Source organism: Grampus griseus (assembly GCF_964374135.1).
Source record: "Grampus griseus genome assembly, chromosome: 16".
Taxonomy (NCBI): Eukaryota; Metazoa; Chordata; class Mammalia; order Artiodactyla; family Delphinidae; genus Grampus; species Grampus griseus.
Genome location: NC_139010.1, coordinates 26,357,632 through 26,381,280, shown reverse-complemented (window position 1 = coordinate 26,381,280; position 23,649 = coordinate 26,357,632). Strand labels below are relative to the sequence as shown.

At 43.0% G+C, this 23,649-nt stretch overlaps 2 protein-coding genes across 7 annotated transcripts in view; one reads left to right on the top strand and one right to left on the bottom strand.

The window, feature by feature from the left end:
* Window positions 1-7,241: 7,241 nt before the first annotated feature.
* On the bottom strand, window positions 7,242-21,098 carry ANAPC16 (anaphase promoting complex subunit 16). Of its 2 annotated transcripts, XM_082673386.1 has the most exons (5): window positions 20,991-21,098; window positions 17,735-17,903; window positions 12,224-12,298; window positions 11,339-11,494; window positions 7,242-9,340 (listed from the first exon to the last, which is right to left on the bottom strand). In XM_082673386.1, exons 2-4 carry the CDS (start codon window positions 17,874-17,876, stop codon window positions 11,379-11,381), a joined length of 333 nt encoding a protein of 110 aa, XP_082529512.1. In that variant the 5' UTR covers window positions 17,877-17,903; window positions 20,991-21,098; the 3' UTR covers window positions 7,242-9,340; window positions 11,339-11,378. The 2 variants fall into 2 exon arrangements, with proteins under 2 accessions (XP_082529512.1, XP_082529511.1); XM_082673385.1 differs by lacking the exon at window positions 7,242-9,340 and having other exon boundaries at window positions 9,348-11,494.
* The window catches only part of ASCC1 (activating signal cointegrator 1 complex subunit 1), a 103,657-nt gene continuing 96,482 nt past the window's right edge, over window positions 16,475-23,649 (top strand). For 2 of the 5 annotated variants that reach the window (XM_082673380.1, XM_082673382.1), the window contains exons 1-2: window positions 20,839-20,922; window positions 22,749-22,893. In XM_082673380.1, coding sequence (XP_082529506.1) covers window positions 22,782-22,893 — 112 coding nt within the window. In that variant the 5' untranslated portion in view covers window positions 20,839-20,922; window positions 22,749-22,781. Of the gene's footprint in view, window positions 16,547-20,838; window positions 20,923-21,003; window positions 21,240-22,748; window positions 22,894-23,649 lie in introns of those variants that run through there. The other 3 variants (XM_082673383.1, XM_082673384.1, XM_082673381.1) reach the window with 2 other exon arrangements.

Here is a 23,649-nt window from a genome sequence, read left to right as displayed (position 1 = left end):
GCTATAATATGTTGTCCCACCGAGCTATTTTTATTGAATGAAAAAATTTTTAAAAAGCAAACCTCTGCAAAACCAACAGCCCTCCGTTACAGGGAAGGACAAGGTGAACTTTTCACTTCCTTCCCCGCAGCCTATCAACTCATCTGCGGTTTGGTGTCACCCACACTTCCATACTACATTCAATCTCAATTTTTGCCTCCTCGTTTTTGAAGCTGCGAGAGCAAGGCTCTTAAACCCATGTTGCTCCTTAACGTTGCGTGAGACTTTCAAAAGAGTTTTCTGAGTGAGTTCTCACAACTGATTGCAGAATGGCCAGATGCCAGCCTTGAGGCAGAGACGAGCCCGGAGAGAGTGGACAGTCAGGGAGAGTCTGTGAGCAGCCAGCACCCAGCCATACTCTGGCTCCCTGCGCTACTGGGGGCTACAAGTAAGGAGCAAAGCTCTTCTTTTATAACACACCACATATCTGCCTCCTTAATGAAGGGCCTGGCCATTGAAAATAAACCCCAGTGCTTATATTAAGCTCTTTTAATAGGGCTCCTTCCACTCTGGCATTTCAGAGTGTTTTCCCAAATATTGGTTTGTAAGAGAGTTTTAGTGTGTCCTCACCCCATGCCTATAAAGAGATTCGACTGGGTGCTTCCCATACTTATCCAAGCTCAGGAATTCCTTTCTTGGAGAAGGAGCTTCCCAAAGCTGGCAGTGCGGCTACTCCAGGGAAATCTGCACAAAACTTGCAGCCCCCAAAGACCTGGGTTCTAGTCTTAGTTTTTCCAATTTGCTGTGTGACCCTGTGCAAGTCACTTTCCTACTCAAGGCTTCAATACCCTCATTTATAAAAGTAGAGGATTTGGTTAGACATCATTGCTGTTACAGGTGGAATTGTGTCCCTCCTCAAAATTTACATGTTGAAGTCTTAACTTTGGTACCTTAGAATGTGATCTTATTTGGGGATAGAACTCAATAGAGGTAGTTGAGTTAAAGTGAGGTTCAGTAGGGTGAACCCTAATCTAATATGACTGGTATCTTTATAAAAAGGGGAAATTTGGACACAGACACATGCATAGAGTGATGATGATGTAAAGAGACATTGGGAGAAGATGGTCATCTACAAGCCAAGGAGAGAGGCCTGGAACAGATCCCTTCCTGCACAGCCTCCAGCAGGAACCAACCACGGTGGCATCTTGATCTTGGACTTCTAGACCTCAGAACTGTGAGACTATTAAGTTTCTGTTTAAGCTGCTCAGTCTGTGTACTTTGTTATGGCCGCCCTAGTAGGCTCTTATGGCAGCCCTAGCTCAAATGAATACAGTTGCTAAGGCCCTTCAGCTCTTAGTCTATGGGATTCTTTCCTGCCATTCCTTGGTGGTTTCTTCTGCCCCACATGGCCTTTCTGTTGCCCTCTCCCAGTGAGTAAATGACACCATGTGTGTGAAGTACTTAGCACAATGCCCCACATATAGTTACTCTTCAGTATATATTAACCATGATGAGTCCCCAGTGCCTGGGTATGACTTGTACCTACCCTGAGAGCTATTGCGCCAAAATGAGAGGTGTGGGTGCTGAGCCCAGGCCCTCATGGTCACTCATGCCTTCATTACTGAAGCCTTTCCCATCCCCCTTGGCAGCCTTTAAATTGAAGAGTATTAAATTGGCACCTTCCAGGAGCCTAACTCTTTTTCATGGAAAGTTCATTTTGGCCACAAAGCCAGCAGGACTCAAAAGAGACTGCAGAGGCTCAGAATGGGAGATGGTTTCTCTGTCCTTGGACTCAGTGATCCCCGGGGTCATGAAGAGCTGCAGAACTCTGAGGTTAAGGCCCTGCTTTTCTATTTGCCTAATAAGGATGCCCCTTGGCTGCAGCATAGTGGATAAGGCTTAACTACAGGCGCAGCCAGAGCTTATGCTCCCAGACAACAAGGCGCGGCCCTCCTCCCTGGTCCTCCATCCCCCCTTCTGCTTCTTTTCTAGCTCTCGGAATGAATACTCCACTGTACTGAGAGATGGCATGGGGATGATGTCCTGCTTTCTTCCTGGCTCCTAAGTCCATAGGTCTCTGGAGGCCATAGCACCTGGTCCTCCAGCTGCAATCTCAGGCTGGCTGAGAGTCTGATTTTCCTTTTCATGATCAGGAGTGCTTTCAAAAAGCACTGTAGCCTTGAGCATTGAAGCAGGATCACAGAATGAGCCTTGAGTCTTCTCTGGGCAGTGACACTGGTCCAGGATAGAAAGTCCTAGGTTGTCCTCGAGGCACTATGTTGGAGAGCTAAGTTGCCCTGACTTCACAGAAGATTCCAGATTTACTATATTTTGGAGACTGCAGAAAGTTACGTGGGTAGAGTCTGACTTCAACAGCCCGCAAACATGACCTTTGGGTTTGCTAAACAGATGAAATGCCCATGCTTGTGTGGTTTATCTTCAAATATATGCCTGGAGATTTCTGAGAACAAGGAGGGGGAGAGAGGGTGTGGGATTTTACTTCAGGCCTCCGGGGCCAGGGAAGGAAGGAGGAGAAACCATTTGGGGGGAAAAACATCTCTCCGCAATGTCCATATACTTTATATTTGATCCCTTCAAGCTGCCTCTTATCCTGGTTTGGCTCAGAGCCCAGAAGGGAGGCTCCTTCAATAATTCTGAGCTTAGAACATCTGCCTTTCCCTAAAAATAAGTAAATGAATACAAATCTGTAAATATTTACTTTCCAGCCAGAGCAAAAATACTGTGAACAGTACTGCCTAGTGGTCTGTAAAGATCACCTCTGATGCGTTATACCAGCCTAAGGGTCTAACCCTTCCAGGTCTTGAGGAGCCTGCTTCCTAAGTTACTTATTGTAAAAGTCAGGATTGTTGGCCTTTTTCTCAGGTGTACCCTGTCCGTGTCAGAGAAATGCTCTTTTGATGGAAAGTAGAGCACGGTGAATGAGGCTCAAAACAATCTGGTTCTTGCTTCCTTCTTCTGAGAGGTCGCACCCCCCCCTGTTTACATGCTCAGCTCCAGCCACACCAAATGACTTGGAGTTCCATGAATGCGGCCCTGCCTATGCACGTGCTGTTCCCTGTACTTGGAATGGTTCTCTGGCTTATTCCCCTCTAACCCCAATTGAACAGGCATGTTCAGGCCCAGGCTCACCTTCTCTAGGAAAGTTTCCTTGTTATCTCCCCTTCTTTCCCACCTCCAAGACTTCTTGGCTTCCACAGCACCCCATATAGACCAGAGTCATGGAGTTATGGTGCTGTATAGATTCCATATGTGTTTACTTGTCTGCTTTTTCATTGGTCCAAGTGGTTTCCAAAACTGGCTGCAGGAGGGTCACACGAGACCCCCAGCCATAGACCTACTGGACCCCAGGAATGAAGCCAGGGAGTATTTTTATTAAGCTTGGTTCTGAGGCACAGCTAGGTTTGGGAACTATTGCTCCATCTTTGTACTTCTATTGACTACATATTACCAGAGACATAGTAGGCCCTCAAGAAATGTCTGACCCTTCTAATAATTTCTCTCTTGTAAACTCTTCTTGTTTTCACTTCCTTCCCTTGCTAGCCCTAGACCAACAATTTGCTTACCCCCTTGCCCTTACCGTGTAAGACTGTAACCACCAACTATTCATTTTTTCCATTCCTACTGCCAGGCTGCCCGGAGTTGCTGGTATACTTCCCCAACAATTGGTGCCACTGCAAATTCAGGGACTCAGACTGGAAATGGCCCCTGAATGTGCTTGGCAATCCTCTGACCCTGGTCAGCTCCCTCCCATTCTTCACAGGGACCATTCCCAAGCCCACTGCTCCTGCTTTGTCCTGCTCCTGCCGCAGGCCATACACCAATTTGCCTCCTCCATCACAGAGAACACAGAAGCCATCTGATGGGAACTCCCTTACCTTCCTGCCACCTCACCTACACATTTTCCTGCATCAGCACTATCCTTTTACCCTCCCTCCCTCTAAGGGTAATCACTCCAGCTGGGCTCTGGCTCCCATCCCTCCCACTTCCTCAGGGACCTTACACCCTCAATCATGCCCTCTTTCTCTTTGACCTATCCCCAGAACAAACGTCTTGACTATGCGTCCTCCTTTAACCATCACCCTCTTTGTCCCCCATTTTTGCCTCTGCTTCCCACTGAACTTCTTAAAGATGTTGCCTAGATTTGGCCCCGTATTTTCACCTTCCACTCACCCTCCCAGCCACAGCAGTCTGGCTCTGCCCCCGCTGTACCACAAAGGTGGCTGCTCTTGAGACAAGGTCACCAACAAGTTCCTAGGTAAAATCCCAAGGCCTTCTCCACCCCTGTCAGCTCATTGCTTGGCTATACCAGATACTGGTATTTGCAGCAGGCTCCTTCTTTTTTTTTTTTTTTTAATAATTTTATTTATTTATTTACTTATTTGTTTATTTATTTATTTATGGCCGCATCAGGTCCTCGTTGCTGCACGCGGGCCTTCTCCAGTTGCAGCAAGTGGGGGCCATTCCTTGCTGCGGTGCATACATAGGCCGCTTATTGCAGTGGCCTCTCCTGTTGTGGAGCACAAGCTCTAGGCGCGCGGGCTTCAGTAGTTGTGGCTCGCGGGCTCCAGAGCGCAGGCTCAGTGGTTGTGGCGTACGGGCTTAGCTGCTCCACGGCATGTGGGATCTTCCTGGACCCGGGCCCGAACCCGTGTCCCTTGCACTGGCAGGCAGGTTCTTAACTACTGCGCCACCAGGGAAGTCCAGCAGCCTCCTTCTTAAAACATCCTTTCTCCTGGTTTCCCTGATACCACATTCCTCATTTTCTGGCTGTCTCTGGTTACTTCCTGCCAGTTGCTTTCCTGGGCTCCTCCCCCTCCTCTTCCTGTCCCTTAGATCAGGGGTCCCCAGCCCCTGGGCCACCGTACCGGTCCGTGGCCTGTTAGGACAACAGCAGGAGATGAGCGGCGGGCGAACAAGCGAAGCTTCATCTGCTGCTCCCTGTCACTCGCATTACCGCCTGAACCATCGCCCCCCACCATCCGTGGAAAAACTGTCTTCCACGAAGGTCCTTGGTGCCAAAAAGGTTGGGGACCACTGCCTTAGATGCCAGGGTTCCAATTCTCTTCTTACTCTGTGGGCTCTCTCCCTGGGCAATACCATCCATGCCCACCTTTGGTTGCATGTCTCTAGGTGGGTGAGTCCCAAATTTAACTCTAGCCCAGCTCACTCTCCTGAACTATATGTAGACCATAGAGTCACCTGCCTCCTGGACATCTCCTTGAGCCTGCCTCTCTCCCTGTACTCCTGTCTCAGTGAATAGAATCCAGTCCGTCAGCTACTGACACAAGAAACCCGGGTGTCCTCCCTGAGTTCTCCAAGTTTGACCAGTCACCAAGTCCCATATATGCTACTTCTTGAGTAACTCTCAGATAAAATCTATCATCTTGTCCTTATACTCTATGAATTAGCCATAACAAAGCACCTGCAGCCCCACAGAAGCACGATGTCCTTCCTCACTCTTGAGCCTTTGCATATTTTGTTCCTTCCATCTAGAAAGTCGTTCCTTCCCACCCCACCTACTTGTTCTTCAGGTCTCAGCCTAAACACCATCCTCCTAGGAAGTCTTCTCCGACCCCTGCTCAGCTGCATTAGCTGTCTCTGATTTTACAGCATTTCTGCTTTCTGTTATCAGACAGTTTTTTACACTGAAAATTGCTCTTTTCTCTTTCTTAATATATTTATAAACTTGAGGCTGATGACTGTGTTTTGTTTGACAGCATATCCTCAGCATTAGCAGATGCTAAACACATAGTAAGTGCTCAAGAAATGTCTGTGAAATGAGTAAAAGACGTTTGGAAAGAAACATCCTCTCTGTTGTTGCTGGTAACAAACTATATTGTTTCATTACCTTCCCTAAAGAGCTTGTATTATAAAAATGAAGTAAGCGGATTCTGGATAAACAGCTTCTCTAGGGCGACTTGACAGGCTGCAGAAATTAAAGTATCTGGAGAGGTGGAGACCAGCTCATGGATGCTGACATGTGGGACTACCATTGGGCCCATGTGCAGGAGCCTATGAGAAGGGCAGCGGGCCACCAGCATCATTTGCCCAGGCTCCTACCATGGCTGTTTTGGACACAGTTTCCGTTTGTTCCACAGCTTCCACTTGTCAGTAGAGCATTATAGAGAACTCTGGGCTGAGCTCTGGCTTATTGTCTTGGCTCTGCCCACCACCCATCTCAATTACGTTAGGCTTTTCTCCACTCTGGATGCTGCACTGTAAGTAGCTAGCACAGCTTCTAAAACAGGGTAAACATGCAACAAATTCATTCACTCAGTAAATACCTGTAGCACACCTACTATGTGCCAGGTAGTGTTCTAGGTACTGAATATACAGCAATGAATGACACAGACAGGGTCCCAACGTCCTATTTGTCAACCAGGGGGATGAACTAGATGATCTCTAAGGTCTGTTCTATTCAGCTCTAAAATTCTCAGACTCCCTCTTTGACCAGATGCAAATTAACAAGGCAGGCTGGTGGCGAAGCATCCTGCTCCCGCCTCCTTCTCCCACTCTTCTCCACCCTTGGTGCCATCTCCATCCCAAACTCAGCTCTGGGAAACAGGAGAAGATCTGGTATCATCTGTACTCTGCCTGCAACCCAAAACTTTCCCATGTATCTGTCAGTTAAGCCTTTTCTCTTTTGTGGAAAGGATCTGTCTTGGTTGGAACTTTGGGCAATTACAAGGAGGCCAGGCAAGGTATTTTAGGCAAAGTTAGGTGCTTTGGCAAAAGGAGAGGGAGAGGCAGAATGGCCTTCTCCTCCAAGTGTAGTATCTCTTGGGTTTGCCTGAAAGGGAACCACATCCTTGGGCAGGTTCCTCCTCTTTGTTGTGGATGATAGGCATCCCCTGGTCCTATCTCCTTTCTTCTACCTTTGGTTTGGCCTTAAGGTCCAAAGTTTCTACCACTTCAGTGTCTGGTGTTCTGATGGGGAACAAGAGATTCAAAGCCTCCCAACCATTTGGGGGAAGGGAAGCCACAGGCTGCAAGCAAATGGACAGAGCAGAGAGGTCCCAGGGTCAGGAACGTGATTTAGAGTTCCAGACCACTGTCATTCCAGGTCAGTATCAGCCATGCGATGGCACTGATAACTAACACATTAAAGCTTATCAGTGAAAACTGAGGACTTTAATGCTGATCCTGGATAAAGTCAGAAAGTAAGATTTTTGACTACATAAAAGTAAAGCCAGATTTATTTATTTTTTAAAAAATATTTATTTATTTATTTGGCTGTGCTGGGTCTTAGTTGCGGCATGCGGGATCTGTAGTTGCAGCATGCAGGATCTAGTTCCCTGACCAGGGATCGAACCCGGGGCCCCTACATTGGGAGCGTGGAGTCTTAACCACTGGACCAACCAGGGAAGTCCCCAAACCAGCTTTATTTAAGTTTACTATTTATGTATCATTACCATGAGACAAAACACTTATATGGAATTATGTATCAAAACAACATGAACAATTCTTTATTAACAGCAAGTTCTACCTTCAGATTTTCTAGTATATGATGAACTAGAAGGCACAGAGACAAAGATTTGAAAGGCCTATATTATTAACTATAATTTGGATAATAATCTTGGTACCTTACCTTCTCTGTACTGGTTTCTTCAACTGTAAACTACCTGCCTCATTTATCTCACAGCGTTGATGAGGGACTAAAGACACGACATATATGAAAATGCTTTAGAAGCTGCAAAGTGTTTTGTGCACTGAGGCACCGTTACCATCCGTTCTCTTAGGATGGCTGTCTGTGCAGTCCTGGTCGTTAGCTGCCATCTGCCCTCTTGCCTTCCTCCTTGCTCACTTGGGTAGGTACCCCTTAAGCATCTAACTACATTTCATCATACTGAATCTTAAAAGGTTAGGTAGATACTAACATATAGCTAATTCCTATCTGTTTTTTTTTTAATAAATTTATTTATTTTCATTTTTGGCTGTGTTTTGTCTTCGTTGCTGCGTGCGGGCTTTCTCTAGTTGCGGTGAGCGGGGGCTACTCTTTGTTGTGGTGTGCAGGCTTCTCATTGCAGTGGCTTCTCCTGTTGCAGAGCACGGGCTCTAGGTGCATGGGCTTCAGTAGTTGTGGCGCGCGGGCTCTAGAGGGCAGGCTCAGTAGTTTTGGCACATGGGCTTAGTTGCTCTGCAGCATGTGGGATCTTCCCGGACCAGGGCTCGAACCCGTGTCCCCTGCATTGGCAGGTGGGTTCTGTGCCACCAGGGAAGCCCCTAATTCCTATCAGTTCTTAAAGAAAGAGGCCTTCATTGTACTTAAGACTCTTTATCAACAAGCACTGGAAGAAGGGAGGGTAGTGGCAAGGCTTATTTCCTCCAGGTAGTTAATTCATTTTATCATTAAAAAGAAAAAAGAAGGTTTTAGGATTTTCCTTTGTACGAGGCCCTGGGTTGGGCTCAATGGGATGCCACATGATTCAACTAAAATAATCTTAGCTTTGGAGTCTGGCAGACTTTGAGTTCAAATCCAGACTTGGCCATTTACTTAGCTATGCAGCCTTAGCATGTAGTAATGCCTGCTTTGTGCTTCAAGTTCCTCTTCTGTATTAGGAGGTGTTACACATCTTACAGCATTACTGAAAGGATTATGATTAATGCCTGTGAGTGGCTGGCACATAATGAGTGCAGAGGGGCTGAAAGATGAGCAACAACAGGTCCATTTTCAAGCCCAAAACATGGCAATAGGAGTTGTGGATGAGACATAATGACCAACAGAAAGGTGCAGAGAGGGAGGGGCCATCCTCAAATAGTGAGGGTCTCATTCCTGGCAGCACTCAAGTAGAAGCTGAATCTTCACTGGGAAAGGTGCTTCAGAAAGTATTTTTGCTCAACTCTAGGATCTCTTCAATTTCTAAGGTCATAAAAGGAAATGTCCAACTTAAAGAGAAAACAATTCTTTTTTTTTTTATGAACTATGCTAATGTAATTGTATATCTGGGAGAAATTAAGGAAAGCTATGAAGCTATAAAATCCCTAAACAATATAAATGTATTTATTTATTTATTTTATTATTTTTGTTTATTTATTAGTTTTGGCTGTGTTGGGTCTTCGTTGCTGTGCGCGGGCTTTCTCTAGTTGCCGTGAGCAGGGGCTACTCTTCATTGTGGTGCACCGGCTTCTCACTGTGGTAGCTTCTGTTGTTGCAGAGCACGGGCTCTAGAGTGCGCAGGCTTCAGTAGATGTGGCGCGTGGGCTCAGTAGTTGTGGCACACGGGCTTAGTTGCTCCACGGCATGTGGGATCTTCCCGGACCAGGGCTTGAACCCGTGTCCCCTGCATTGGCAGGCGGATTCTTAACCACTGCGCCACCAGGGAAGCCCGAGAAAAAAATTCTGTAAGTTCAAATACCAAAGGGTAACGATGAGGTAATACAGTGTCTGTGCTGTACAGTTACATAAATCAAATGAGAGAAAGTTACTGATTGCTTCTGAACTGTCACTGAAAATATGATTTAAAGGTTTATTGCAGACTACGTATTTAAAATTTTTCCTTTGGTAATCATAAAGATGGTTGATGCCAAAAAGGACAATGTTAGGAAACTCAATGGCTTTCAAATATGGAACTAGTTTAGGTTAAGAAGTATTAATATGGAAATAGGTGAGTTTGAGGACTGGTAATTTTTGTGTTCTGATGTGCTTCAGAGACAAGGTTAGTGGGCTGAATTGTCAATCAACTGCAATCTATTCCAAGTGCCAAGATTTTCTTCTGTCTGGGCTACGTGGCCACGAGCAGGTCTTTAACTTCCCTGTGCTCAGATTCCTTTTCGACGCAATGAGGTCACCACCTGTCTGTTATATACTATGTGTTAAAACATTCTGAACTCCTGAGATTAAGGCCAATTGCTACTGGAATCTTATTTATTCATAATTAACCAACTCTAAGCAGGTCAGGTACAAGTTATTAATGAGGAGAAAGGCAAATGCTGTCTGAGGCAAAATTTGCATACAATTTAATAAATGATTCTCCTAACTGTGCAGTGTGGACCCTGGGGTCCCATGAGGGAAAACAAAAGACACCTCTTAGCTTTCCAGGTTTTTCCTTTTCATGGTAAAAAACCTACTCAGATATTGATGATAAATTCATATACTTCGAAAAAGACAAATATCCCTGAGAGAAAGCAAATCTACCATTTACTTAGGAGAAATGGTTTTTACATTCCCTTCTTATAAAAAGTAATTTGACCTCTTTCCCCAAATCCCTGAGGCTTTGAAAGGATAAAGAAACCAATCTGGAGCTCTTTCAAAGGATTTATTTGCTACAGAATTGCCTGAGCCCACCAACAAGATGAACTCAGGATTTCTGTGTTTAAAAGGATTTTGCTCACTGCTTTATTTTTACCAGAACTTCAACATTCAAAAAGCAATTCTTTGGGCTTCCCTGGTGGTGCAGTGGTTAAGAGTCTGCCTGCTAATGCAGGGGACGTGGGTTTGTGCCCCAGTCCGGGAGGATCCCATATGCCGTGGAGCGGCTGGGCCCGTGAGCCATGGATGCTTGGGCCTGCGCGTCTGGAGCCTGTGCTCCACAACGGGAGAGGCCCGCGTACCGCAAAAAAAAAAAAAAAAAAAAAAAAAGCAATTCTTTTTGCCAGCATTTGGCATGCCTAGAGGTTGGAAAAAGATAGAATCTATAGAATTAGATGTCTAAAAATAGAAAAAAAATCCCAAACATTAAAAAATTCCTAATTTGGACAGGTCCTGAGTTGAAATCACATTCATCTGCAAAAAGAACGGTTTTAGGTCAGAAATGCTGTATTTTTTGGGCTTCCCTGGTGGCGCAGTGGTTGGGAGTCCGCCTGCTGATGCAGGGGACACGGGTTTGTGCCCCGGTCCGGGAAGATCCCACATGCTGCGGAACGGCTGGGCCTGTGAGCCATGGCCGCTGAGCCTGCGCGTCCGGCGCAATGGGAGAGGCCACAACAGTGAGAGGCCCGCATACCGCAAAAAAAAAAAAAAAAAAAAGAAATGCTGTATTTTATAACTCCAGATCCTGACCTCGGACTTGACTGGTGAGGATTCTAGGAACTGCATGAATTGACAGGAGGGATGCCATTCTGTTGGCCAATTCTGGCATGTGTCCTGGCTTGTGAAGTTTTATTAATCTCTCTTAAACCCAGACCTCCTGGTTCTGTGATGCCAGTTGCCTAAATCTGATTCTCAATACTTTTTTAAACAAATAAACAAAAAATTTCCTTGTAAGATCACACATTTAAGTATTTGTTGCTTGTGGTTAGATACAGAGAAACCAAGTATGGATGTGAATTAACAATTCAGTGATGGAGCTGTGAATCTCTGGATGGCTATGTAAGCTGTAAGAAAATTTCCTCACTGCACCTGCACTTGCTGTGCCCCAGAGGTGACTGTCCAGGCAAGGTCAACTTGAAGAGGGTGTGAACCCCAGCAGCTGCTCGATGGGTTTAAATCGCCACTCATCTGCCTCCAGCTCTTCTACCAGACCAGCTAGTTTTTCCATCCGAGCAACTTGCTGATCTGTAAAGAATCAAGGAGATGATATATCAACCACCAACATGATGGCTGATTTAAAAATAATTTCTAAAAGGATTTCCCCCTCAAGATTCTAGTAATGGGGTCTTACCCTATGTTGGTCAGAAGACTTAATCTTAAAAAAAAGGGAAAAAAAGTAGTACTTATCCTCCATTCCATTTGTGTACTAAATTTGTGATTTGTATACTAAAAACCTAGGGTTACAGGCAATTGCAGCTTCCCCCCCCCCCAACATTATGCTCTCTATGGAGAAATGGTCTGGTCTGGTGGGTGAACAGAGTTCCCTGATGCATAAATGAAGACCTGGTGAGGGATGATGGAATAGAAAAGGTGCTACCAGGATCTTAAGAGTCCAGTTAGACCAAGAGGTATTACTTACATAAATACCCAAAGATGCAGATAATGATGGTAACCAATGGAAGACAACAGTAAAAGAAGGTTTCAGAAAGGAGAGGAAAAAGCAATACAAGCGGAGTAGGAAGCATTAACTCCCCTAGAAAACTAACCCCTTTGACTTCAACTTTAAGCCTCAATGTGGACATTATGTCTGGATTAAGACCGTAGAATGTTCTTGTCTGCAGGTAATTTGGAAAGTCCACTTAAATAGCCTTGCTGAGTTTTTGTTACAGAGCACTCTGACCTTTCTAAGTCCCCCTCTCCCACCCCCCAATAAATTTATTCTCATAGTTAAGTGCACAACACTCATGTGCTTACCATGTTTCACCTGTTTAAGCGTAGATGCCACTTGATAGCTGAAAACGGATTCACAGAGGAATCTCTCAGAGCCATCTACAAAGAGAAGAGGAAAAGTTTTAATCTGCTCTAATCCATTTTAATCTAATGGTGCCTGATAAACCTAGTAAACATGTCCATTCTTTTCCCTGCTTTTACAATCGGGGTCTAGTTTTAAGAGGGCTTAAAACAAAGAGGGCTTCTGTTTCACTTAGAATTAACACTGTTGAAAAGCTACTTCTTCTATACCTAGAATATTAAAATAGTCCCTCCACTTGTTAAAAGAGTTTAAAAATAGTGTTAAAAAAACAAAAACAAGAAACCCCAGTTTGATGTCCTGGTCAACATTTCCCCCATCCTAACCTGACAATTTCTTAATGTTCTCCTATTGTGTATGTCAAGCAAACACTGACAGCTCACACATTTGGCCATGTGGCTCCCATGCTTTCAAAATACAAAGGTACACCAAAACTCTTAATCATTTTCATTCTAAAAAGTAAAGCTGAGGAAAAATAGCTATTGTTGATATTTTATATTTCAAATTACATCACTATGGCCATCACAAAACACTGCTGGGAAGCTTCATTCTGTAAACGCCAACTGTAACCTTGATTTTCCAGCTGAATCAAAACACTGCAATTTGCATGGCCATAAGGGTATGGTACAACTTCAGAACCTAGCATTGTACTGGTGCCAAGAACTGGCTACAAGAAGGTAGCTAACTCAGTCACCCCAGTACTTGAAAGATGACTGAAACATAAGCTAGTTCATGTTTTTCCTTGTCAGGCAAGGGCTGATACAGCAAAACATACCCCCAAAGGCAAAGAACTCATGTAGGAAAATGTGACTTTTAAAGGGGTACCTGAAACCATTCGGTGAAGAGATCTTATTGCAAAAATCCTAAAACAAATGGAGGGAGGGGACACAGCTGTCTTATTTTAGGCGGTAGTTCATGCCAGCACTACTGGGTGTCACGCACTCACTCATCAATCATGGGTTGGTGTGTCAGCCAGGTATTAAGTGACAAGGAGATAGGACTAACACATCCTAGCTTCATGCTGAGTTTCACACAAGGCAGACCTTATTTCAGAAGCTCATGGTAAAAAAAAATAAGAAAAACTATAGATACTGTATCCAAATGGCTTGAATATACAACCAAGAGGGCTTCTAATATTATCTTCAAAACTGATGCAAAAATAATATATATAATTATTTCCATACATATGTATGGAAATATATTATGCATTGATATATACATATTGAATAATATTTCAAAATATAGTTTCTTTCATATAGTGATGTAGACTTTGGGGAGAGTGTTATTCCTTAAACCCAACCTCTTTTCTAAATATTGTGCTACATGGGATATGATCCTATTCCCTCCTCCCACCCCCATTCTTCTGGCTGAATGTAAGTCATTTGTGAGCATATCATCTAAATTGAGCAAAACATTTTTTATTTTCAATTAACTAAATATTATACTGGCTGTCCAGTTTAAAGATCTAGGTAAGCTAATGATATTACTGAGTTTTTTAGATAAGGGCAATGGCCAGAAAATAACTTATGAATCCCACTGTGGGAAGAGGGACTGTGTGAACATTTGACACTAATGATGCAACTTATTATGCCTCTTTTGTGTAAATATGCCAGCATTCATACCCTTGCTTAAAGGATCAAATTATAATTTGTTTTATTTTAGGAAGAGCAAAGCATAGAGAATTAGAGCTCACTTCTCAGGTGGTTTGATCCTGAACTTTAGGATCTCACACAAGGCAGCGGGGATTCTGGCTGTTAGGACCAGGCCAAGATTTGTTTGGAAGCTCTTGCAAGTGCTACCTCCCACTTACATTTAATCACAGGTGTTATTAGGATAAATGCTTAAATTATAACATTTGCATATTTCCCTTGGTAATGAACTTCAAAGCAAAAGGATGTAAGCTAATCTTTCAAAAAGGCACCTGCATATCACTTTTCCACTCTATATGTCTGCGGAACACACTTTTGCTGATTTGCAGCTCTGTGTTAACCACAAAGTCTACTGCTTCTTAGCCACATCCTATTAGATGTGATATCTGTACCAATCTAAAGCCTGGAATTTCTCCAGAGGAGTCAGCCTGGCGCAATCTGTCTTCCATTTAGAAATTGTAATCAAACCCTTTGTAACACACCAAGTAGCAATACATCAGCTTTCCTCTTAAGGGACAAGTAAAGGTTATAAATGGTGAAAAGTTCAGTAAATTGTCCAAATCTAACACCATTGCCAACTCCAATAAATAGGATGCTAACAAATTCATTTAAAAGAATATTACCTCACAGCAGGAAAATAGACAACGGCAGATAATTTATGCTTCAGTGGCCTACAATGTTACTAAAATTCAGCCACTTTTGGGCTGGAAGGCAGTCTCTAATTTGCTTACTAATAACTGGGTGAGGACAATCCTAGCCAAGGGCAGGGGAATGCTGAAAAGTCCTGTACAGTATACTGCTTATGTGAGATGTCTGTTATCAAAGAGCAGGTACACAAAAAAGTTAATTCACAAGGTTATTTGGGTTTATTATCCTAGACTTAGGAGGGCGCAAGATCAGATTAACCTGTTAAGATTATAGACAGCATTCAACCTTGATTCCTAATTGCTTTTGTTCCTTACTCTGAAGAGGCAACTATTCCTTCTCTATTTTCATACAGGCATATCTCAGAGATATTGTGGGCTCGGTTCCAGACAACTGCAATAAGGCAAGTCACACTAATTTTTTGGTTTCCCCTTGCATAGAAAAGTTATGTTTATACCATACTGTAGTCTATTAAGTGTGCAATAGCATTATGTCTAAAAAAACAATGTATGTACCTTAATTAAAAAATACTTTATTGCTAAAAAATGCTAACCATCATTGAGCCTTCAGTGAATTGTAATCTTTCTGTTGATGGGGGGGTTTGAAATATTGTGAGAATTACCAAAATGTGACACAGAGACACAAAGTGCTGTTGAAAAAATGGCGCCAACAGACTTGTTCAAAGCAAGGTTGCCACAAATCTTCAATTTGTAAAAAAAAAAAAAAAAAACACAGTTTCTGCGAAGCCCAACAAAACACGCTTTGCCTGTATTCGATTAAACTACCGTAAGAAAAATGGTCAGGTTCGTGTGTGTTAGATTACTTGCATAATAGTATCACCTATAAACATGGTAGATGATGCTTCCAAACTAGCATCCTTATTAACTCACATTTAAGGGTACTCTTTTCAATTTAACATTCTTCATTTGACCAGGATAGTTCAAGGACTACCATCTCTAAGTTTTCATAGTCTGTCCTTAAATGTAAGCAGCTTTAAAATGTAGGGGAAACTTTAAACCCGAGGAAGAGAATCAAAACTGTGCACTGTGAATTTAAACTTAATTTAAATTCATTCTACAATAGAAAGGCAACACAGTCCCCCATGAAGCATAATGGGATGGAATAGAAGTGGATAGAACTATAACTTGTTAGAATATCAACATTTAGAGTAATTTTAGAAGCCTTTCTTCTTTAGTGTTTCCAAGTAATCTGGTGTACACTGACCAAGAATGCTGATAGCTTTGAGACCAAGGAGGTACCTCCTGTATTAAATTCCTCCTGTAGCTAGAATTTAAATGACTTCAATCTTAGGGTCCATTGTTAAATGATGATTCCTCTTCTGCTGCTACAAAACTCATTAAGCAATTTAAGTTCCTCCAACTTCTGGTTTGTTTTGTGGGAAGCGTCCTTAATACCAGGTCTCTGCTGCATATAACTGAAGTCATAATTTATTTTTAGTGCCAAATATGGTAAACAAGGCACCAAATATTCGCTACCTCCAGACTCAGTGATGCTAGCTTGAGTATTCAGTTGTCTACTAATCATGACTTGAACCAATTCTAAAAAGCCTTATGGTTCCAGTCTTCCCAAGTTTTCCTGTCACAAATGATTCTTCTGTTTGTCCTGGCTTAATCCAAACCTCTGCTTTTTATTATACCTGATATAAATGAATAAAGATTACCCCAAAAAGCCAACTCTTAACTACAGTTTGTACCTTTCTCAAGACATTTCCAGATTTTTAAATATACTTACTGAAATTTGCAATATTTAAAGCAAAAAAGATCAATATATAATTAAGCACAGATGTGCTAGAATCAAGTAGGTTTTGAATCCTTGATAGGTTCTTTGCTAATTTTTTTCAAAAGGTATGATGAATAGTTTAACAGTTAAGGACCATTTTCATGAGAATCCCCTGGATGTTGGTCAAAATGGAGATTCCTGTGCTGTAACCTACACTGATTTGGAATCTCTAAGGTGAGCCAGAAAGGTACACTTTATTTTTTATTATTATTATTATTTTTTAAAGTAGTTATGTATTCAGTATTTTATTTATTTATTTTTGACTGTGCTGGGTTTTCGTTTCTGTGCGAGGGCTTTCTCTAGTTGCGGCGAGCGGGGGGGGCCACTCTTTTTTTTTTTTTTGTGGTACGCGGGCCTCTCACTGTTGGGGCCTCTCCCGTTGCGGAGCACAGGCTCCGGACGCGCAGGCCCAGCGGCCCTGCATCGGCAGGCGGACTCTCAACCACTGCGCCAACATGGAAGCCCGCGGGGGCCACTCACTATCGCGGCCTCTCTTGTTGCGGAGCGCAGGCTCAGTAGTTGTGGCTCATGGGCCTAGCTGCTCCGCGGCATGTGGGATCTTCCCAGGCCAGGGCTCGAACCCGTGTCCCCTGCATTGGCAGGCAGAGTCTCAACCACTGCGCCACCAGGGAAGCCCAAGAAAGGTATACTTTAAATAAGCTCTTCTGGTGATTTTTATGCTCCCTATTAAGAATTTATCGGTCCAGATCCTAAAATGACATGAATCTGATAAATTCTAGGAACCAATGCTGTTTCATGCTTACAGCCTGTGCCCCGATCTTGGCCAGCCAGTTTGCAAATGTGTGCTGAATAAGATGGGGGATGATTTGATGCAAATCCAGCTCCAGTGCTAGAAAAACCACACAGCACTGCCCTGCAATGGGCCTGGGCCAGGGCCAGGAGAGTCATCTTCACATACAAGAGTAGTAAATTGGTTTTTATTTCCTCTCAGGATCTCTTAATCTATCTGTCGATGAATTATATTAGAAAAAAATATATCAAACCTACCAACCATAGGGAAGCAGACTGGTGCCAAGATAAAGCACACTGGAGCAGGAGGTCAACAGAATTCCTGGTTCCAGTGCTGATTTTGTCCTTTCACATGGTCAAATTACTTTATCTTTTCTGGGTCTAAATAACTAGATGACCTCCTTGATTTCCAAAGTCTTTTTCAGCTCCAAAATTCTGATTTTAGAGAAAGATTTATGTTTTAAAGATATTATTTTGAAATGGGGACAAGAAATGAAATGTGGAGCTGAAATCAGGGCAAACTTATCTCTAATCCACTTAATAACTTCTTTACAATTAATATTCATAGCAGGTCTGAATCCAATTATTCAGCAAAAAGCAGCATGAGATCACCTTCTAACATCTCTCCAGCTCCTTTGGGGTAGGTGAAAAGGGCTTTCCGTGGTGGGGCAAGGTCTGAGACACTGAAACCAGATCCAGTGACAGAACTTCCACTGACCCCACCAGCTGAGGAGGATGATGAAGAGGCAGCCATCTCCTCTCTAGTAGAATTCTCACTTCACTACAGAGAAAGAAAAACAGCAATTGGCAAGTTTATGGAAGTGAGATTGACAACATTTCATTCTAGCTGCCATAAAAGCCAGCATACAGTTTAGTCAAGAATTAGCTCCAATTTTTTCTACCCTCTGTACTCCACGATCTTTTACTGATGCCTCAGGCCAAAATGTCACTCAGGATTTTAAGTGAAAATATGTTTATTCTTAGTTTTTCTACTCAAAACACTACTTCCTACCATTAGCCAACTGTTTATGTCACTTGGGATTGACTGTGGGTGATTTATGGGTTATGAAGTGGTGATACGGCAGTGCCAAGGTAGCAATTTAACTGAGGAAATGAATTATATGAGGATAAAACAACCATGCCTCATAGGATAGTTTGTCTTGGACACATCCTGACCCAACCACACCAAGAAATTCACTTATAAAATTTTCCAAATAAAATTCCAGAATAACAGTGTGTTCTGTTCCCAAGGAAGGGGAATTGGTTAGGAAATACATATTGGCCCTTTCATTTAAAAAAAACCTAAAAAACAAAAAAAAACCCCTTTTTCATTCAAATGTAATACCCAAATTGATCACTTGGTGGCGGCCCAAAACTGGAACAAAATATTAATAGTTCAGGAATGATCTTAGAATTCAAGGCCTATTAGGAATTAGAGGAATGGTGAGTGTTTGATATTATGTCACATCAAAAAATCAAAAAGTCAAAATGTAAATGAGAAAAATCTGTACCGAATACACAACTCCTTAAAAAAGTTCAAAACAGAAGCTTATACTACACATTCACAAAAGATTCTAAAAAGTTTATGTTTTCTAAAAAGAATACTGTAGTCTTCCTGCAAACTCAGAACTACTATCATTCAATACAAAAAACAGGGCTTCCCTGGTGGCACAGTGGTTAAGAATCCACCTTCCAATGCAGGGGACATGTGATTGAACCCTGGTCCTGGAAGATACCACATGCCATGGAGTAAGTAAGCCCATGTGCCACAACTACTGAGCCTGCACTCTAGAGCCCTTGAGCCACAGCTACTGAGCCCACGTGCCTAGAGTCCATGCTCCGCAACAAGAGAAGCCACCGTGGTAAGAAGCCCACTCAACGTGACTAGAGAAAGCCTGCGTGCAGCAACGAAGACCCAGCACAGCCAAAAATAAAATAAATAAATTTATTTTAAAAAAAAGGTACAGGAATTAGAAGATATAAAAAAAAAATACACAAAACAGCCAGGGTTGAAAAGTGGAGTGCAGAATTAGCACTAACTTTAACATAAATAAGCAGTTTTCTGCTGAGGTGGAAAGATACACCTAAGTAATTTCTAGCTTTAAAGATTTAGGTTAAATTTTGCATGCTACCAGCAGGTGGTAACAGGAGTTAAAGTGAAACCAACAATAAACACTAGTTTGTAACTTCTCTATGAAGGCAGGCATTCTGATCACCAGAACCAAACATTATGCTTGGCCTATACTAAGTAGCTGCTGATTTAAATAAATGTTTGCTAAATGAGTTAAACATTTCACAGGAATCACAAGATTCCTTAAAGGTCATCTAATCCGATTCCCCCATTTTACAGATGACAAAACAAAACTGAGGTATAGGGACTTTAAGCTTATCTGCCGTGCCATTTTTTAAGCAATGGCTTTATTGGCACGTCATGTGCTATGTGAGAGGTAAAATAGCATACTGGTTAAGGGCTCAGACTCTGAAGCCTCTTGGCCTAGGTTCATGTCCTGGTTTTTTTACTTAACTTGCTGTATGACTTTGGACAAATCACTTAACCTCTCTGCTTCTCAGTTGCCTCATCTCTAAAATGGGGATAATGATAGTACCTACACCAGAGGTGTCAGGAAGGTTAATATAACTAAAGCATTTGGAACAGTTATAGGGACAGTAAATACTTAATATTAGCTATCCAAAATCACTGATGGATATTTACTCCTGAATCTTTTTTTTCCTCTGCAGATCCCAGTTTTTCATACTTATGTTTCAACACACTTACTCATGGGAAAAGTCCTAATTCTTTCTATTTGACATAGAGTATCAATGTCAAATGAATCCTACAGGAGAAAGGGCCTGCTCAGGAAGAGGGAAAATGCACTCCACACTTTCACTTTAAGGTTCAAGATCTTAGGAAGAACCCCTTTCTTAGGAAAAGGGGAAAGAGTTGTCTTTCTACCCTCAAAGCCTAGCACAGAACCTGGATCAATGTTTCCTGAATGAATGATGAACAAATAACAGAACACAGAGCTAGCAGCTCAGCAAAGGTTATGCAGGGGATAGAGAAGCTTGGTGTCATGAGGGTTGGTCCATTACCGTTTTCTTTTTCTTCCTTATTCTGCGGATCTATTTACACAACTGTTTCTCCCATTAGGCTGCCAAGCCTAAGGTAGGCGCTCAGTAAAATTTTTTTGAATGTTTAAATACTGATGATGAAGTATTTGACCCTATCAAGGAAGTCAGAACTATTGGCAGTAGAGATTCTTATAGGAGAGCAATGCTATTTGGGGAGACACAGCATGGTTGTGTTCACAGTGATAAAATGATCAACACATTTACTTCATGTATGATAGGGATGACCTCGTATTCATAAACTACTTTCCTTCCTAGCAGATACAAGCTTATGTTCTTAAAAAGAATCCTTCCTTTTGAAAAAGTCTCCGTATCAAAAAGACGCTGAAGGAAGTACCCTGGGTACAATGGCAAATTATTACAAGCAATCATTAAACTCCATCATCAAGAAGTCATTCCAAAGAGCTGGATTACCATTCAAAAAGATGCTGCAGCTAAAAGCAGCTCGGTTGGAAAGAAAGGGGCAGAAGAGCGGAGGGGTCAGAATGCCAGCGGTTTACCCCCCGACCCCGGTCCCCAGGGGCCGACATCGGCGCTGCCCCACTGCGCACGCGCCAACCTTCGGTCCGCATGCGCACTAGTCTGGTGCGGCCTGAGGAAATTTCCTCTTACACGCCCTCTGCGGCAGGCTCCTGTTTCTCCACCTACTTTCTCCATTTTACTAGTCCCTGCAGGTAGGATCCCAGGGATCAACTCCCTTTCCACCAAGCTCCCGAGGGTCCCTGAGCCCTCGACCACTTACCTCTGCGGCTTTGGCAAGTTCCTCTACAGCCCCGCCCCCAAGGCCAACCGGAGCGGCCGCGTTTACTGCGACGAGAGCGGCGGCGTGCTCGAGGCCGCGGCGTGCGCGTGCCCGTGCAATGGTGGGCGTGGTCGGGGCGGAGAGGCTCTGGGAACGCGTTCTCGAAGAGGCCTTCCGGGTCTTTCGCTTGCTGTGCCTACGGAGGTTTTCCTACCGCAGTGGAGCCAGTTTCTCTTCGCTCGCTTTGACGTACTCGTTTTATTTTGCTCGCTTTTATGATTCAGGGTTTCATCTCTCCCCACGACATTGCAGGCCTTCGGCTTTCGTCTCTCTTTCTCTTTCCAAACCACCGCGAAGCAGGGTGAAATTGGTTATTTTCCCGTCATTCCTAATGAGCAGTCTCGTAGCCCAGGGCCGTAGAGGAAAGGCAGATAAAGGGTTTCCTGTCTCTGAGACAACCCTGTTTCCCCCCAGAGCTCAGTCTGAGGCCCGACCTTAACATTAAAGTTTGTTTTTTTTTGTTTGTTTGTTTTGCTGTACGCGGGCCTCTCACCGCTGCGGCCTCTCCCGCTGCGGAGCACAGGCTCCGGACGCGCAGGCCCAGCGGCCATGGCTCACGGGCCCAGCCGCTCCGCGGCATGCGGGATCCTCCCGGACCGGGGCACGAACCCGCGTCCCCTGCATCGGCAGGCGGACTCTCAAACACTGCGCCACCAGGGAAGCCCTGGAAGCCCTAAAGTCTGTTTTTGTGGAGAGGTTTTTTTTGTGTGTGAGAGGTCCTGGGAAATTGGGCACTAGGGTATAATGTCTTTAAACTATTGCTAATTATGCCCCCTCTTCCGACATTCAAGTCTGTTTACCTTTTATATTGTTATTTTTCACAACACGAAATCTCTTGGTTCTGTAAGCAGATTACCAATTAAAGTGACTTACTTGCTGAGATTGGATTGAGCATTAGTATATTTAGTAAAGATTGATTTTTTGGGGGGGAACTCTTTTATTTTGAACTTCAAGACCATCTAACATACGTGGTAGAAACACTGGTTAAACATAACCACAGCTAACCCGTAAGGAACCTTTGTTTCCTAAATTACTGATTCATTAAATGGTGACTGGAAACTTGGCTTCTCTGTGAGTGATGTATAGTTTTTGAGCAGTTACCTACGGAAATCGGATTCCTCCCCTCAGCAATGTGTTGGTTTAGAGAACCATGTTGGTTAAGTCATATTTTAACTTTGTTTTGATAGGCAACTGGATCTAATTGTTGGGTATATATTTCTAGCACCTCTAAAAGAATTTAGGGGTTTTTATGTCCTCCCCTTGAGGATAAGTGTTTTAAATATCCCTAATTCTCTTAAAGGTCGTGCTAAGTAGTGAGGGTAGGACACTTTGCGAATGTTTAGATAAGCACAGAAGGTTGCATTTTACTCTCTTTAGGTTAAAGTAATGAAGAGATCTATAGTTTCTCTTTCAAAGTCATGGATGGGCTCAGTATCTTTTAATCATTTTTTTGGGGAATGCTGAATAGCTTACAAATTACTGTCTAGAGTGTGCCAGGAGTGGAGTAGTAGTGGAAAATGCAGCAATTGATTTAAAACAGCTTCTAGATAGGGGAAATCTAGTGGAAACAATGCTGCATTTGCTTAGGATGTACTGTGAACTGATGCCCAATTACGTCCTTTTAGGCTTAAAGATCCACATAATAGAGGTAGGGTTTTATGATTAAAACAAAAGGTAAGGTGATGGTTTATTTTTCAGTATTCCACAGGACTGTTGTTTGGAGAAAGTATCATGGAAGTTCTGCGTCCACAGCTTATAAGAATTGGTGGACGGGTTTACAGGAAGAATCCCATCCAAGAGCAGACTTATCAACATGAAGACGAAGATGATGACTGTTATCAAGGTAATCCTGGTTGATCTTTGGTCAGATTAGAAGTAAAATGTTCTCCGTATTGTAGAAGCAATTCTTTGTTTCAGTGTATTTCTGTGTGAGCACTGAAATTTGAGATGTTTGGCCTCTTATAGCTCCCTTTGTGTTGACGTCTGAGGGGACAGATGAGTGAGTTTGATGAGGTGTTCTCAGTTCATACATCAGGTTGTGTCTCATCTTTGTGCAGAGGCTTAAATGTAATATGGGGTAATTTTAGTTAACTTAATATTAACCATTAATAATCTGTGGCAAATGAAGTTCTTTTATCTGTAAAGCTATGAAGTAATTTCTATAAATTATTGAAATAAATGAACATGTGCCCAGTGTTAGCTGTTGTTATTATTACTGTTGTGTTGTAATTTTTCTTTTCTTCTTTGCAGTCATATACAGGCAGTTTCAAATACACAACCAACATTATTACTACTTAAAATAGGGATAATTTTTAAGAAGTAAACTAAACCGTTGAGATGGGCAATATTTTCAGGCTGATTAACTTGGACTTGGGTTTAATGCACAAATAGGGCCTTTCAGGTTCTCTGCTTCCTTTTCCTTTCAATTTGTAAGCTTTTCCATTAGGCCCTAAACCTTGGGGAATAGTCTTCCCCTTGGTCCTCCCCGCTGTTTCCCTTTTGCCTTGGGGCCTTGAGCTCCTTTATTTCACCCTCCTCCTTTCTCTTTGTCTTGGCTGTATGGAGTAAGTTCTCCAGTATCACTCCTACCTCATTCACT